The 15,000-nt window shown below is 34.8% G+C and overlaps 1 protein-coding gene across 2 annotated transcripts in view; it reads left to right on the top strand.

Annotated features, from left to right (window-relative positions):
* Positions 1–15,000, top strand: part of LOC145265362 (plexin-A4-like) — a 281,103-nt gene that overhangs the window by 191,295 nt on the left and 74,808 nt on the right. For both annotated transcript variants that reach the window (XM_080121145.1, XM_080121146.1), the window contains exons 4-6: positions 4,360–4,542; positions 7,858–7,986; positions 10,294–10,394. In XM_080121145.1, coding sequence (XP_079977271.1) covers positions 4,360–4,542; positions 7,858–7,986; positions 10,294–10,394 — 413 coding nt within the window. The remainder of the gene's footprint in view (positions 1–4,359; positions 4,543–7,857; positions 7,987–10,293; positions 10,395–15,000) is intronic.

Genomic DNA, 15,000 nt, shown 5'->3' on the forward strand with positions numbered 1-15,000 from the left:
TCCCTCTGCCTGTTCTACAAGTATTTTAATGGTGAATGCTCTGACGAACTGCAGACACTTGTGCCCCCACGACGTAGACACTCTCGACAAACCCAACAGGCAGCTAAATCCGACCCCAACACAGTAGAGATCCCTAGATGTAAAAGATCTTTCTACTCCAGTAGTTTCTTCCCCAGAACCGCTAGACTCTGGAATTCCATTCCAGGTCCCTGCTTCTCTAACTGTACTGACATGCAGAAGTTCAAGTGCAACGTGAACCGACATCTTGCTGCCCAAATCCCAACATAGTGCCCCAGTAGTTGCTGTGCCCAATAGTAGCCCCCTACACCAAAGTGGCAATGCGCCTTGTTTGGGGTGAAAATGTAATTAAAAAAAAAAATAAATAAATAAATAAAAATTTTTAAAAAAAAACACATGTTTAGTCTCTATATAAATAAAATGAACTCATTTTTCCCGTCTGATTTTGACCTTAATAGGATTAAAAATCAAGATATTTCATGCAAATATAATATACACAAGCGGCAGAACAATATCTGAGGTGTGTTATAGGCTTATTATTTCTCAAATTCCTCCATAATCTTAGATTTCTATACTTTTTCTGCTGAGAAGTCACGGCCAAAATCGGTTAAGATCAATGGAAGTGGTAAAATATTTTCTCTCTTATAAATTCCTCCTCCCCCTGCCACCACTTAACACCGTTTGGGAATCGTTCACAAGGAACAGTTGAGAAGAGAACACCGGTTTGGCTTTGTAGTTCTTTCATGTGAAGTTATTTAAAATCACTAAACTAAGCTGCAGTGCTCTGTGGCGTAGTGGTTAGCGTGCTGGACAATTCACATTATATTTTCACGTTCGCGCTGACCTACCGTAGTCGTTTTTTTTTTTTTTTTTTTCCTAAACAACTGGAATGGACTTTTCTTGGTGGCCGAACTGTTAACATTGCAGATGTTTTTTTTTTTTTTCACACTTTATTTTCCTACTTTTACTCATGACTCCGGGTTTGATCCTTCCTATTTACCTACCATAACATTTTTTAAAACTCCCCCCCCCCGTCCCAAAAACAAACACTCGGGCAACGCCGGGTACCCCCACTAGTTTACTAATATAAAAAAAAAAATTGTGGAAGGGATGGCTAGATTTATTATTATTGGTAGTTTAAAATCAATAAATATTTATTATCTTATTATTTGTAGTTTAAAATCAATACTTATTATCTTAAAATCAATAAATATTTAAAATCAATAAATATTTAAAATCAATATTTATTATCTTATTATTACTACCTGACGTGGAAGATTTTGCTTTAAATAAAATCAAATACAAAAAGAGTTGTTTTTGGCATCGGAAAAAAATAGGCACAGACTTTTTCTGATACCCCCAAAAGTTCCGATTTTTCCGATTACGATTAATCGTCCCAACACTAATATATATATATATATATATATATATATATATATATATATATATATATATATGTGTGTGTGCGTGGCATCCGTCAGTCAAAACGACTATGGATCAGCGCCGTATTAAGATGTTGCCTGTTTGCATCCTTTTGTGTGACTGTAGAGACCAATTCTTGATTTGCATAGTCTGCCACAGCCTTGACATACGAAGGTTGTTATGCAATTTGCCGCTTCGTCCGGCTGTTCCGCCTGTACACTCGCTCTTCTCCTAGCTCTCTTTGCAGCGTTTTCAACATGGAGGGTCCTCTCGCTGATGATAATCCCCTGGCGTATCATTTTTCTCCAGGCAGTTCTGTCAGCTGCAGAGGCTTCCCATGTATTCCTGTCCACCGAGAGAGCCTTCATGTCACGCTTGCAGACATCCCTGTAGCGAAGATGGGGTCGCCCCCTCTTTCTTGAGCCTGAGGCAAGCTCGCCATAGAGAAGGTCTTTAGGGATGCGCCCATCATCCATCCTGCGCACATGGCCCAGCCAGCGAAGACGTCACTCACGCAGTAGGGAGTAAATGGATCGGATGCCCGCTCGCTGCAGAACATCAGTATTACTCACTCTGTCCTGCCATGTGATACCAAGTATCCTACGTATACACCTCATATGGAAGACCTGGAGTTTCCTCTCTTGTGTTGAGTATGTAGTCCAGGATTCACTCCCATACAGTAGAACACTGAGGATGCACGCTCTGTAGACGGTCATCTTGGTGGAGGTGGTAAGGTGCCTGTTTTCCCAGACTATATATATATATATATATATATATATATATATATATATATATACACTTGTGCCCGATATTATTCATACCCCCCTTGAAAATTGAGTTTATTAGGTGTAACTTTTGTAAGAATTTATTGTTTACGTCCATATTGATACATATTCTTAATAAACCTCTTCTGATCATTTTCGTCATTTTAAAATCTCGGGATACTTGTAATAAAAGAAATATATAGCTATTTATAAAATCTGCAATGTTCAAAAATAATCATACCCCCTTATTTTTTCAGTATTAATCGAGTTTCTGACTGTTTGTTTTCTGTTTGATTCTTATTTTGAATGCTTTTATACAACCTTTGATTAATTTCATTTCGTTTTTTGCATTTTTCAGAAATTAAAATGATATCAACTGAAAACCAATAAAAGAATAAAAATTATTAGAATGGGGAAGAAAAAAGAGCTTAGTAATGATCTTAGGACTAAAATTGTGAATTCACATAAGGATGGTTTAGGTTACAAGTCAATTTCCAAGAAATTTGAGGTCCCTACAGCAACAGTACAGAGCATCATCAAAAAATTCCAGAGCCACCACACAACAAACAACTTGATTGGTAGAGGAAGGGAAAGGAAACTGTCTGCTAGAGCCACCAGGAATATTGTAAGAAGTGTTAATGCAAATCCAACCACCACTAATAAGGACATTTTAGAAAATCTGGAGTCTTCTGGCATAAAAATATCAAGGCAAACATTGCAAAGGACTCTGCATGAAAATGGTCTGAAAGGAAGAAGACCAAGAAGGGCTCCATTGCACACCGGAAAACACCTTGCAGCACGTCTAAAGTTTGCTAGGACCCATGTGAATTCTCCAGAGTTCGTTTTCTCAAGTATTTTGTGGACTGACGAAACAAAAATTGAATTGTTTGGCCATATGGATGCTTCTTACGTTTGAAGGAAGAAAGGAGAAGCTTACAACCCAAAGAACACCATACCCACGGTGAAACATGGTGGTGGTAGCCTAATGTTTTGGGGCTCCTTTTCGGCTAGTGGTCCAAGTAGTTTGGTCAAGATAGATGGAACCATGAAGAAGGAGCAATATTTGGAGATACTCCAGAAAAACATTAGACAGGATGCGGAGAAGCTCCATTTAGGACCAAACTGGGTCCTTCAACAGGATAATGATCCAAAACATACTGCCAAAATAGTCAAGAAATGGTTTGAGGATAATCAAATTAATGTTTTGGAATGACCTAGCCAGAGTCCCGACCTGAACCCTATCGAAAACCTCTGGCACATATTGAAAACTGAGGTTAAAAAGCGGAAACCTAGAAATTTGAGGGATTTTGAGAACTACTGCATTGAAGAATGGTCAAAAATCAGTGTTGATGCTTGTAAAAACCTTGTTGATAAATATCCCAAACGGTTACAGGCAGTTATTAAGAATAAAGGGCATGCTATTGACTATTAGTAAGAGAGGTATGAATAATTTTGAACTAGTGCCATTATTGTTTTTCTTTGTATAATGTTTCAAACTTGCATAATTTATTTATTTGTTGAGTTTAAATTAAATGCTTATGCTTGATTTATTGTTTGAAATCCCTTTAATATTGTCTACCTTCTGGTTTGAGCAATATTCTTATAGAAATCTCAAAGATCCGAGGGGTATGAATAATATCGGGCACAAGTGTATATATATATACTTATTCAATTATATTTCACCTTTTATTTATACCAATTCTTTACTTTCATTTATGAAACTCGATATACATACAGAGCATATAAAAATAAATGACAAAAAGTCTATATTCCAAATTTCAAGATGTTGACCATCTTACCGTTTATTTCTTTTGGCAAGTTAAAACGTTCTCTCTCTCTCTCTCTTTCTCTTTCTCTCTCTCTCTCTCTCTCTATATATATATATGTGTGTGTGTGTGTGTGTGTGTGTGTGTGTGTGTGTGTGTGTGTGTGTGTGTGTGTGTGTGTGTGTGTATTACATACAGATAGAATATAATATATACTTCATTGGTAAGCAATTTGAAAATGCATATTGAAGTATTTATATGCTTTAAAAAAAAAAAAGGCTCTGATATTTTGTAGTCATTAGTTCAATGACTGCCAGGCCTTTTATGGGTATCGCCTTGCTTTTAACGACTTTCTTCATTGCGTGTGTTTTTCTTTCTTGTGTTTTTAGGAGAAGCCTCTGGCGTTTTGTGGGAAAAACTTCGAACCTCATCCTTCGATTGACGGTCAAAAGCCTGTCACATCGCGGCCTATTCTGGAGAGAAGCGGTGTCTATTTCACGGCCATTGCCGCCATCAACATCAAGAATTATCCACTGATCTTCTTGGGAACAAACACTGGATACATCTTCAAGGTAAATATTTCTTGTTTGTTTGTTTTTTTTTGTTTTTTTTGTGCTTGTTTTTATTTATTTACTAGCAGCTCTGCCCGGCTTTGCTCGGGCCCTATATACTGTTCATAACTTTATGTGCATATCTATATATTAAAAAGTGTGAATATGTACGGTAATGCCTTAAGTACTATAATTTTTTTTAACTTTGATTCTAATTTTGATCCCTTAACGTTTATTGTTTTGGGCTCAAATCAAATTAATATGTTTGACCCATGTCAAAGTAACCTACATCTAAAATTTGAAGTCTTTAAACCTAAAATTGGCGGAGGAGTTTAGTAGAGTCTTCAAAAGTCAACTCTGCCAACTTTGATCCCTTGGCAGCCAAATTTTCGTCCCAAACCTGATGAAAATGCTTGCTGCATGTCTGAATACCCTTTATGTAAAATTTCAAATGTTTAGACCAAAAATTGGCTTAATAGTTTTCTCGAGACCACAAAGGTCAACTCTTTTTTACTTCGACCCCTTTGAAGCCAAATTTTCAGAAAAAAAAACGATTAAACAGCTTGCCCTATATCTGAATACACTTTATGTAAAATTTCAAATGTTTAGACCAAAAATTGGCTGAGGAATTTGATAGAGGCCGCAGAGGTCAATTTTTTTTAACTTTGACCGCAATTATGACCCTTTAACACTTATTGTTTTTGGCTCAAATTAAATTATAAAGTTAGATCCATGTCCAAGTAACGTTTATCTAAAATTTCAAGTGTTTAGACCCAAAATTGGCGGAGGAGTTTGGTAGAGTTCTCAAAGGTCAAATCGCTGAGCTTTGACCCCCTTAACAGCCAAATTTCTGGCCGAAGCCCGATCAGAAAGATTTTGCCGAATTTCAATACTCCTTATGTCAAATCTCGAGTCTGTAGACCGAAAATTGACAGAGTAGTTTGGTAGGGAAGTGTACACACACACACGCACACACACACGCACACACACACACACACACATAAACAAACATTTTCACTTCTATAGATTATAGATTTATTTATTTTTGGCTTTTTTTTTTCAAGAAACATTAAATAAGGAATATTTTTATGAAATAATCTAGCAAGGATAACCGGCATCGTCCGACATCTTAAGTTCCGTAAATTAAATAAATAAATAAATGTAAAGCTTAATAACCTCAAAGCAAGACACAGGGTCACTTAGTCGTGAGGGGCTACTATTTGGGACCAGATTTGCAGGGATATTATGTAGGGAGTTGGGCAACGAGGTGTCCGTTCACATTACACTTGAATTTATGCATGTCAGCACAGTCGGGGAAGCAGGGACCCGGGAGGGAATTCCAAAGTTCAGCAGTTTGAGGGAACAAGCTATTCGAGTAGAATACTTTACGACATCTAGGGATCTCTACAGTGTAGGAGTGGGATTTTGCTGTTTGGCAAGGGTATTGTCGTCAACCGGGTACTAATGCTTGTAGTTCATCAGAGCACTTGCTGTTGAAATACTTATAAAACAGGCACAAGGATGTCACATTTCGGCGATGGGACAGAGGTTGGAGTTTAGTTGATAGTGCAGGACCTATTAAGTTTTCGATTTTTTATTGAACCCTGTCTAGGAGCGAGAGACTAGTGTTAGATGCACCAGCCCAAATGTGGAAACAATATTCTATGCATGGGCAAATAGTTGCTTTGTAGACCTACAGGATACTCTTAGGAGTGAGTAGTTTTCTAGCACGATAGAGGGAACCCACCTTCTTTGCAGGAGCCTTCACAATGATACAATCAGTTCTAAGTAGCAATTTAGCACTATAAAGAGAGCCCACCTTCCTCGCAGTAACCTTGGCAATTACCTCAATATATTTGTTCCAATTCACGTTGTCTGTGAATGTAAACCCAAGGAGCTTGAGGGAAGTATTTTCAGGCAGTGTGTGGCATTCGGGCCAATATCAAAGTGTAGTATCTGTTCCGGCAGATACTGCAATCAAAGACAATTGTCCTCGTGGCAATGGGCTTCTGATCCATGTAGGGGCAATCCTATATACCAAGAGGCTTTCACTATCCAGCTCCCATTTCTCACCTCTCGGAAGCTGGTCCCATTCACCCCCCCCCTCTCAACATTAAAAAAAGGCCTTGTGCCTAATTTGCTCAGTGGAGAAGCAAATAAATACAGCTATGGCAATCAGCGATTGAGAAGGCGTTTTATAATTATTAAAAGAAATCAGCTTAGTCTTTGCAGCATTTAACGTTATGAACCAGTTACGGCCCCATTCCACCGCAGACTGAAGGTTTTCCTCCAGAGTTTCAGCAATTTCCTTAAATATGCGTGTAGGGAGTTGGCCAACGAGGTGGCTTTGTAGACCTACAGGATACTCTTGTCTCTTTTATAGTGTGTTGTATCATCTTACCAAACTTTCTGTCAAAACGCGAAATTTCAAACAAAACTTTTTAAACATGCTCGCGTTCCGTCGGCCAACACCGGGTAGAAACTTTAAATTATTTGCAAGTGTATTCTTAGTATCGCCTACACTGAGGATTGAACCTTCATCCTCCAGAAGAATGTCATTTAAAACTGAATTCTAACTTAGTACTTTATCCGTTACGCCGCAGGTCATTGCAAATAATTTTAGTATGAATTTTGGGTCATTAATGATAGATAAAAACGTCTTAATAATTGATGAATTCGCCATTTATAATAGATAAATACGCCATTAATAAATGATGAATACGTAATTAATAATAGATAAATACGCCATTAATAATAGATGAATTCACCATTAATAATAGATGAATTCACCATTAATAATAGATGAATTCGCCATTAATAATAGATAAATTTGCCATTAAATATTCTTTTAGTCTCAAGAATATTTTCTTAAAACATATCTTAATAGAAATTTGAAAATTAAAAGACGGTAATATAATTTGCATATGTCTTCATTTAAATGTGTACATATTTTTTTACTTGTTGTGTTCCTTTTTATTTTGGTTTTAACGATGGGCGTTTTATTTGATTCCGTGTATAAATTGTAATGTCGTGAAATCAATAATATTAGGTTGGTTAAAAAATAATGTAGTTTTTTGACGTGTACATATCCGATGAAAAAACGACATTATTTTTGCACGAACCTAATATTTTACAAAAAAAAATTTTAAACCACTATCCTCGAGTGGTTTATGGTCTTGCTAAATAGTAACACCTTAGTAAAAAAAAAATTAGATTTATTTCCCTCTTCCATCTCAATTAATGCAATTTTTTTTATTTGAAGAGCAGGGATGACGAGGGTCAGTGACACTTCTTAATTAAGCAATCCTTTGTAAACTCTGATTTTTTTCCCTCCAGGTGGTCGCTCCAGAAAACGGAAAACCTGACATTCTTGAAGAGATGCCAATGGATCCTGGAAGACCGATTCTGAAAGAAATGTTCTTCAGCCGCGATCGCCAATATCTTTATGCCATGTCAGAGGAAAAGGTCAGTATGGAAGACAATGTTTGGCCCCTTTTGGATTCAAGTAGAGACTAGTACTTCTAAATATCTTTGAAAATATTATGATCAGTTAATTAGTTTAGAAATAAATTCTTCACATACAATATATATATATGAAAATTTTTATAGATGCATAATCTTATTAAACATGGGAATAATACTTGGGCGCAGTGTGAACTAATTTGCATCAGCCGCATCTGTGTAAGCAAAAAGAACATACTTTGGAACTTATAAGTGTTCGATGAGATTGTTTCTTTTTTTCCTTTCCCTCACACTATTTTTTCTTTGTTTGCTTACGCTAATAATTTATGGTTTTAAACGATGTTCCTGCGCCCAGTATTATTCGAATGTTTAATATATATATATATATATATATATATATATATATATATATATATATATATATATATATATATATATATACACACACACATATATAATATATATAATATAATATAATATATATAATATATATATAATATGATAAATGTATATAATATATATATAACATGTAATATATATATAATATAATATATATATTATATAATATATATATTATATAATATATATTATATATATATAATATGCTATATATATAATATATATATAATATGCATATAATATAATATATAATATATATATAATACATACATAATATATATATATGTATATAATATAATATATATAATATATAATATAATATATATATAATATATATAATATATATATAATATATATAATATATATATATATAATATATAATATAATATATATATGTATTATATATATATATATATATTTATATATATATATATATATATATATATATATATATATACAGTCTTATTTGTAGCATTCCGAATTTTACTGGGTTTATATAATTCAGTAATCTTTCATGTGCCAATAATTTTAAGTCAAAAAGATATGACTTAAACTGTAAGCTACAAAATGATCATATTGACGTTTCACAAGGTGCATGAATACATGGCGGACATTTTGAATGACAAATATTTTTCATAAAATAAAAAGTTTTGGGTTTGTATTACTGTACACATAGATTCGAAAAAGTTGTCAAAAAACAAATATATAACAAATAAATGTTATCATACTTTTCTACTAAACTGGATATATTTTTCGTGTTTTTATTCAATGTAACATGTTTATTCAGCTCGAAAACCATACAATGTTTACCGATGTATTGGAACATTCAAGATGGCGTCTTAACACGGTAAGTGTGGGAAAAGATGTTATAAATAAAAAACCGGATGAAATACTGTTAAAAACTCGCTCAATATATGTTACCGTTACATAGGTTGACATATATTCGGCGGGTTTTTAATAGTATTTTGTATAGTTTTTTTTTTATTTATAACACCTTTTTCCATACTTACGGTGTTAAAGAGGGTGTGAGACGCCATCTTGAATTTTCGAATACATCGGTAAACACTGTATGTTTTTAAAGTTGAATAAATATGTTACATTTAATAAAAACACGAAAAATATATCCAGTTTTGTAGAAAAGTAACTTATCTTGCCTTTGATAACATTTATTTGTTATATATTTGTTTTTTGACAACTTTTTCGAATCTATGTGTACAGTAATACAAACCCTATATATATATATATATATATATATATATATATATATATATATATATATATATATATAAACTGTACAGAAGGTCAGAAAAACATTGGTACCGTCGGTTTCAAGCCTGACATAAAGGGAACCAGTTAATGGTAAATAATGTTAGGCTTTCGTCAGCCATATTGTTTTCTGTTATCTATCTGAGAAAAAACTAGGACCGCACGCATTATCTATAATAATGTTCATTTTTATTTAATTATAGCTTGTCTGTCCCTATTTTTATATATTTTATTTTAATATCAATTTTTCAATTTTTTATTTAATATATTTTAGTAAAAATATGTTTAAAATTATTTATTTTGTCCTGTTCTGTTCTTAATTAACATGGCTTCTGGTCTTGATCGGTTATTTCTGACAGGTCGAAGGGAGGTAACTAATTATTTTAAATAAATAAATATTCTCCTTTATTGAAATTTTTTTTTTGTAATTGAGTACTTTGATGGAATTCTTTCCCCAAAACAGTACACTATATATATATATATATATATATATATATATATATATATATATATATATATATATATATATATATAAATTAGAAGAATGCCAGGATAGGTAAATTAATTTTGTGGGAATTATCTTGCCTACTTTACTTTAATGGATTTTCGCTCATTTTCCTTCGTTTCTTTTTTTTTCATCTGTAGGTGGCCATGATAGATTTCCAGGACTGCAATTCAAAAACATCTTGCGATGAATGCGTTACTGATGGTGATCCATTTTGTGGTTGGTGTGTCATGGAAAAGCGGTGAGATCTTATTTTCGAATCACAGATATTTTTTTTGCATCGGGTGCAATATTTTTACATCCGTTGCAATATTTTTGCATCTGGTACAATATATTTTTTCATCTGGTGCATTTTTTTTGCATATGTTGCAATATTATTTGTATCTTGTGCAATATTTTTTAATCTTGTGCATTTTTTTTATATAATGTTATTAAATATGCATTACTCTCGGTGAATGTTACCAGAAGTGAAATATAGAAGAATAATTGGATCATTCTACTGCTCCAGAAAGTAACACAATCCTTAACTCGTATGAGAGTCAGATAGAGAAAATCTGCCATACATATATATATATATATATATATATATATATATATATATGACTGGAACTATAAAATTATCGCCCTAGAAAATACAGCATGATTCCATTTCCGTTTAATGAAAACGACGTTCTTTTCTTTGTTGTAGACCATCTACTAGTTGGCCAGTTGTGTACAAATCCCAAGAGCGATAGGAGCTTTCTACGATGTCTGAAAGTAACACAATTTTCAATGAGTGAGATTGGAGATGTGCCGATGTACAACTCATGCTCCCTCTCGATCCAAGTTATGACAACAGGACCATTGCCAGCACCCTCAGAATGCATCGCTGGAGTGCCATGAATCACAGGAACGTGCTCAGGGTGATGCAAACAAAGTTTCCGGACAGTGTTATGGCCTTTGGTGTGGTTTCAAGTGAGAGCCGTAACATGCCACCTCACATCATTGAAGTCAGCTTGAAAATCAATACCAATGTGTACCTGGATGTGCTGAAGAGTGTGGTGATCTCTAGTGCAATCAGGTGGCCGCTGAGAGACCCTGTGTGTGACCGCAGGACTTGGCGCTGGCCCACAAGTCTAAAGAGACCCAGGCTTGGCTTCAGAAGGTGTGCTACAACTTTGTATCCTTCTCTAATTGACCTTGTTCTCCCCCGACCTGAACCCGCTGGACTACTTTGAGTGGTCATAGAGAGCATCACCTACATGACCTCCCACAACACCAAAGCCAGCCTAATTGCCACCATCCATCGAATATTAGCCGAACACTCACTAGTGCTTGTGGAAAAGGCATTATCCCACTTTCAGACCCGTACCGAGATGGTGATTGAGGCTGAAAGCAGCTATATTGAATAGATGTCAGCTCTACTGCATAATCAATTTACCTGAACTGATTTTTTCGATAATAGTTTTAAAATAAAGCTGTAGTGTGGTTTTGTTTAGGGCGACAAATTTATCGTTTCACCCTCTCTCTCTCTCTCTCTCTCTCTCTCTCTCTCTCTCTCTCTCTCTCATATATATATATATATATATATATATATACACACACACACGAGGGGCGTGCAATAAGTAATGCCCCTGATCTAGCTGAAATTTTGCATGTGCAATGATTTATATCTCTACAGGTTATGTAGCAAATTACAGCTCTGAACTAATTGTGGTTTCTGTTTTATAGGTGTTTGAACTGAGAATGTTGAGCAGTGATCTGGTTTTTGTATTTGATGAAATGAAAGAAACTTATGCTGATAATGCCCGATAATACGACCTTGTAAAACGCTGGCATCGTGAATTCAAATATGGCCGGAAGTCTGTGAAAACAGCTCCTGGTCGCCCCCTTTCTGCCATTGATGAGGCATCTGTCCGTTAAGTTGAGGCTGCCATTTTGGAAGATCGGCGCATTACTATTCGCAAAATAGCCCAAGATGTCAAGATTAGTACAGGGTGTGTGGAAACTATCATTCATGACCATTTGCATATGCATAAGGTGTCTGCCAGATGGATTCCCAGGTTGCTCACACCATTCCAAAAGCGAGAACGTGTCGAGTGCTCGAGAATGAATTTGGAGATGTGCCAAGAAGATGAGTCAAAGTTTTTCAAAAAACTTATTACACAGGATGAAACCTGGATCCATCACTATTATCCAGAGACCAAAGCCCAGTCAATGCAGCGGAAGAACTTGGACTCACCACCTCCAAAGAAGGCAATGGGCAGCCCTCCGCTCGCAAGGTCATGCTCACAGTCTTCTGGGACCAGGACGGAGTAGTGATGACAGATTTCCTGGCAAAGGGTACCACAATTACAGGAACCTATTATGCTTCACTTTTGAGGAAATTAAGGGAAGCTATCAAAATCAAGAGGCAGGGCAAGATTAGCAAAGGTACCCTCCTCCTGCAGGACAATGCTCCGGTCCACAACTCACATGTCGCCAGATCATAAACACGGGCGTGTGGTTATAAAAACTCTCCCCATCCTCCCTACTCTCCTGACCTTGCACCCTCTGACTTTAACCTCTTCCCTGTCATGAAGTTGTTTTTGAAAGGAAAGCGTTTCCCAGATGATGTAGCCTTGATTATTGAAGTCACGTCGTGGTTGGAGGACCAACCTGGGGTGTTCTACAAAAACGGTCTCCAGAAACGCATAACTCTGGGTGGTTCCTATGCAGAGAAAGACTAATAACTGTGCCAAATTTCGTTGGTCTACTCCTATGGGAAATGGGTCAGGGCCATTACTTATTGCATGCCCCTCATATATATATATATATATATATATATATATATATATATATATATATATATATATATATTAGATTAACTACAAAACGTATTTACGATTAGTTTCATATAATGCAGATTCAATTTATGCTAGTATCAGCAAAGTCATAGTTTCACTATAATAATTGTTTGCTAAATCTTACTTCTGATGAAAAGAACGGATTCTTTTAATCTCTACTGATTAAGGATATCTGTATATTTCTTTTTGAGTATCGTGCCGAACAACAAATCCTTGTAAATTATAATTGACAGTCTTTAATTGTGCTATATATATATATATATATATATATATATATATATATATATATATATATATATATATATATATATATATATATATATATATTGAGTAAAACGATTCATAATTGTGAATTAAAAATCAGTTTCAAAATCAAAATTAATTCACAATTACGAAGGTTTAATTCCCTCTAATATATATATATATATATATATATATATATATATGTATATATATATATATATATATATATATATATATATATACAGTGATGATCATATTTATTGGCACGGTAAAATAAAAGTTAAATTTTGTCTAATAAATTCTAAAAAAGGGATTAAATTAAAGAAAATAACAAAGTATATTATGTATTTTTAACTGGCCTTTCCGATGCAGCAATCGGATTTTAGAAAAAATAAATAACAAAGGAACAACAAACATAATTGCAAAAAACCCTTGTTCAAAATTATTGGCACGGCTTTGTTTTTCTTTTAGTATCAGTATAATATCAATCAATTTCCGGTTTACGTGCTTTCTGAACTTTTTTATAGCCATATTATGCTTGTTTAACGCTAATTCAGTGAATAATTTTTTTCAGATAATTTTTAGATAGCGATTTATTTAAACTATTATAAGTGACTAAATTATAATTTTCAATCGCCATGGTTAAAACTAAGGAACACAGCGAAGACGTCAGGAAGCTTGTTGTAGCATGCCATACCAATGGGGAGGGCTATGATAAGATTTCAAAGAAGCTAAACCTTCCCAAATCCACTGTTAGAGCCATAATAAACAAGTTCAAATCGCAAGGCCACGTTATGAGTTTAGAGGGTAGAGGGAGAAAAAGGATTCTTTCCCCAAGAGATGAACGGAAAATTGTTCGACAAGTAAAACAAAACCTAAGGATCTCTGTTGGGGAGATTGTTGATGAACAGAGCACCTCTGGAGTGAATGTATCTCGACATACAGTTGGTAGAGTTTTGAAGAGAGCTGGTTTAAAAGCATGTCGTCCGAGAAAGACTCCCTTATTGAAGCCTATGCACCTGAAAGCAAGGCTAGCCTTTGCAAAACGTCATATTGATAAAGATGTTGCATTCTGGAAACGTGTTCTATGGACTGACGAAACGAAAATAGAGTTATTTGGCCATAATAAAGTGTCTTATATTTACAGAAAATCTGGCGAAGCTTTCCTGCCTAAGAACACCATACCCACAGTGAAGCACGGTGGAGGCAGTTTGATGTTTTGGGGATCCTTTGCTGCCTCTGGACCAGGGCGACTTGTTAAGGTCACAGGTAGCATAAAAAAGGAAGATTATATTAAAATATTGGATGAAAACCTGAAAGACTCTGCTAAAGAGCTCTCACTTGGTCGTCGTTGGTGGTTCATGCAAGATAATGACCCAAAGCATTCGGCTAAACTGACTAAGAAATGGCTTGAGGACAATCATATTAATGTTTTGGAGTGGCCATCACAAAGCCCAGACCTTAATCCAATTGAAGATTTATGGAGAACATTAAAATTGAGGGTAATGCAAAGGAAGCCTAAGAATCTTATTCAATTGGAGGATTATTGTCAGGAAGAGTGGGCTAAAATTACTACTGAAGAGTGCAACAACTTGGTTGTAAACTATGAAAAGCGACTGAGGAAGGTAATCAAGGCCAAAGGCTATACAATTGATTATTAAATAAATCGTGCCAATAATTTTGAACAAGGGGTTTTTGCAATTATGTTTGTTGTTCCTTTGTTATTTATTTTTTCTAAAATCCGATTGCTGCATCGGAAAGGCCAGTTAAAAATACATA

This window comes from Euprymna scolopes, chromosome 40 (genome assembly GCF_053919585.1).
Source record: "Euprymna scolopes isolate OS-2025 chromosome 40, ASM5391958v1, whole genome shotgun sequence".
Classification (NCBI taxonomy): Eukaryota; Metazoa; Mollusca; class Cephalopoda; order Sepiida; family Sepiolidae; genus Euprymna; species Euprymna scolopes.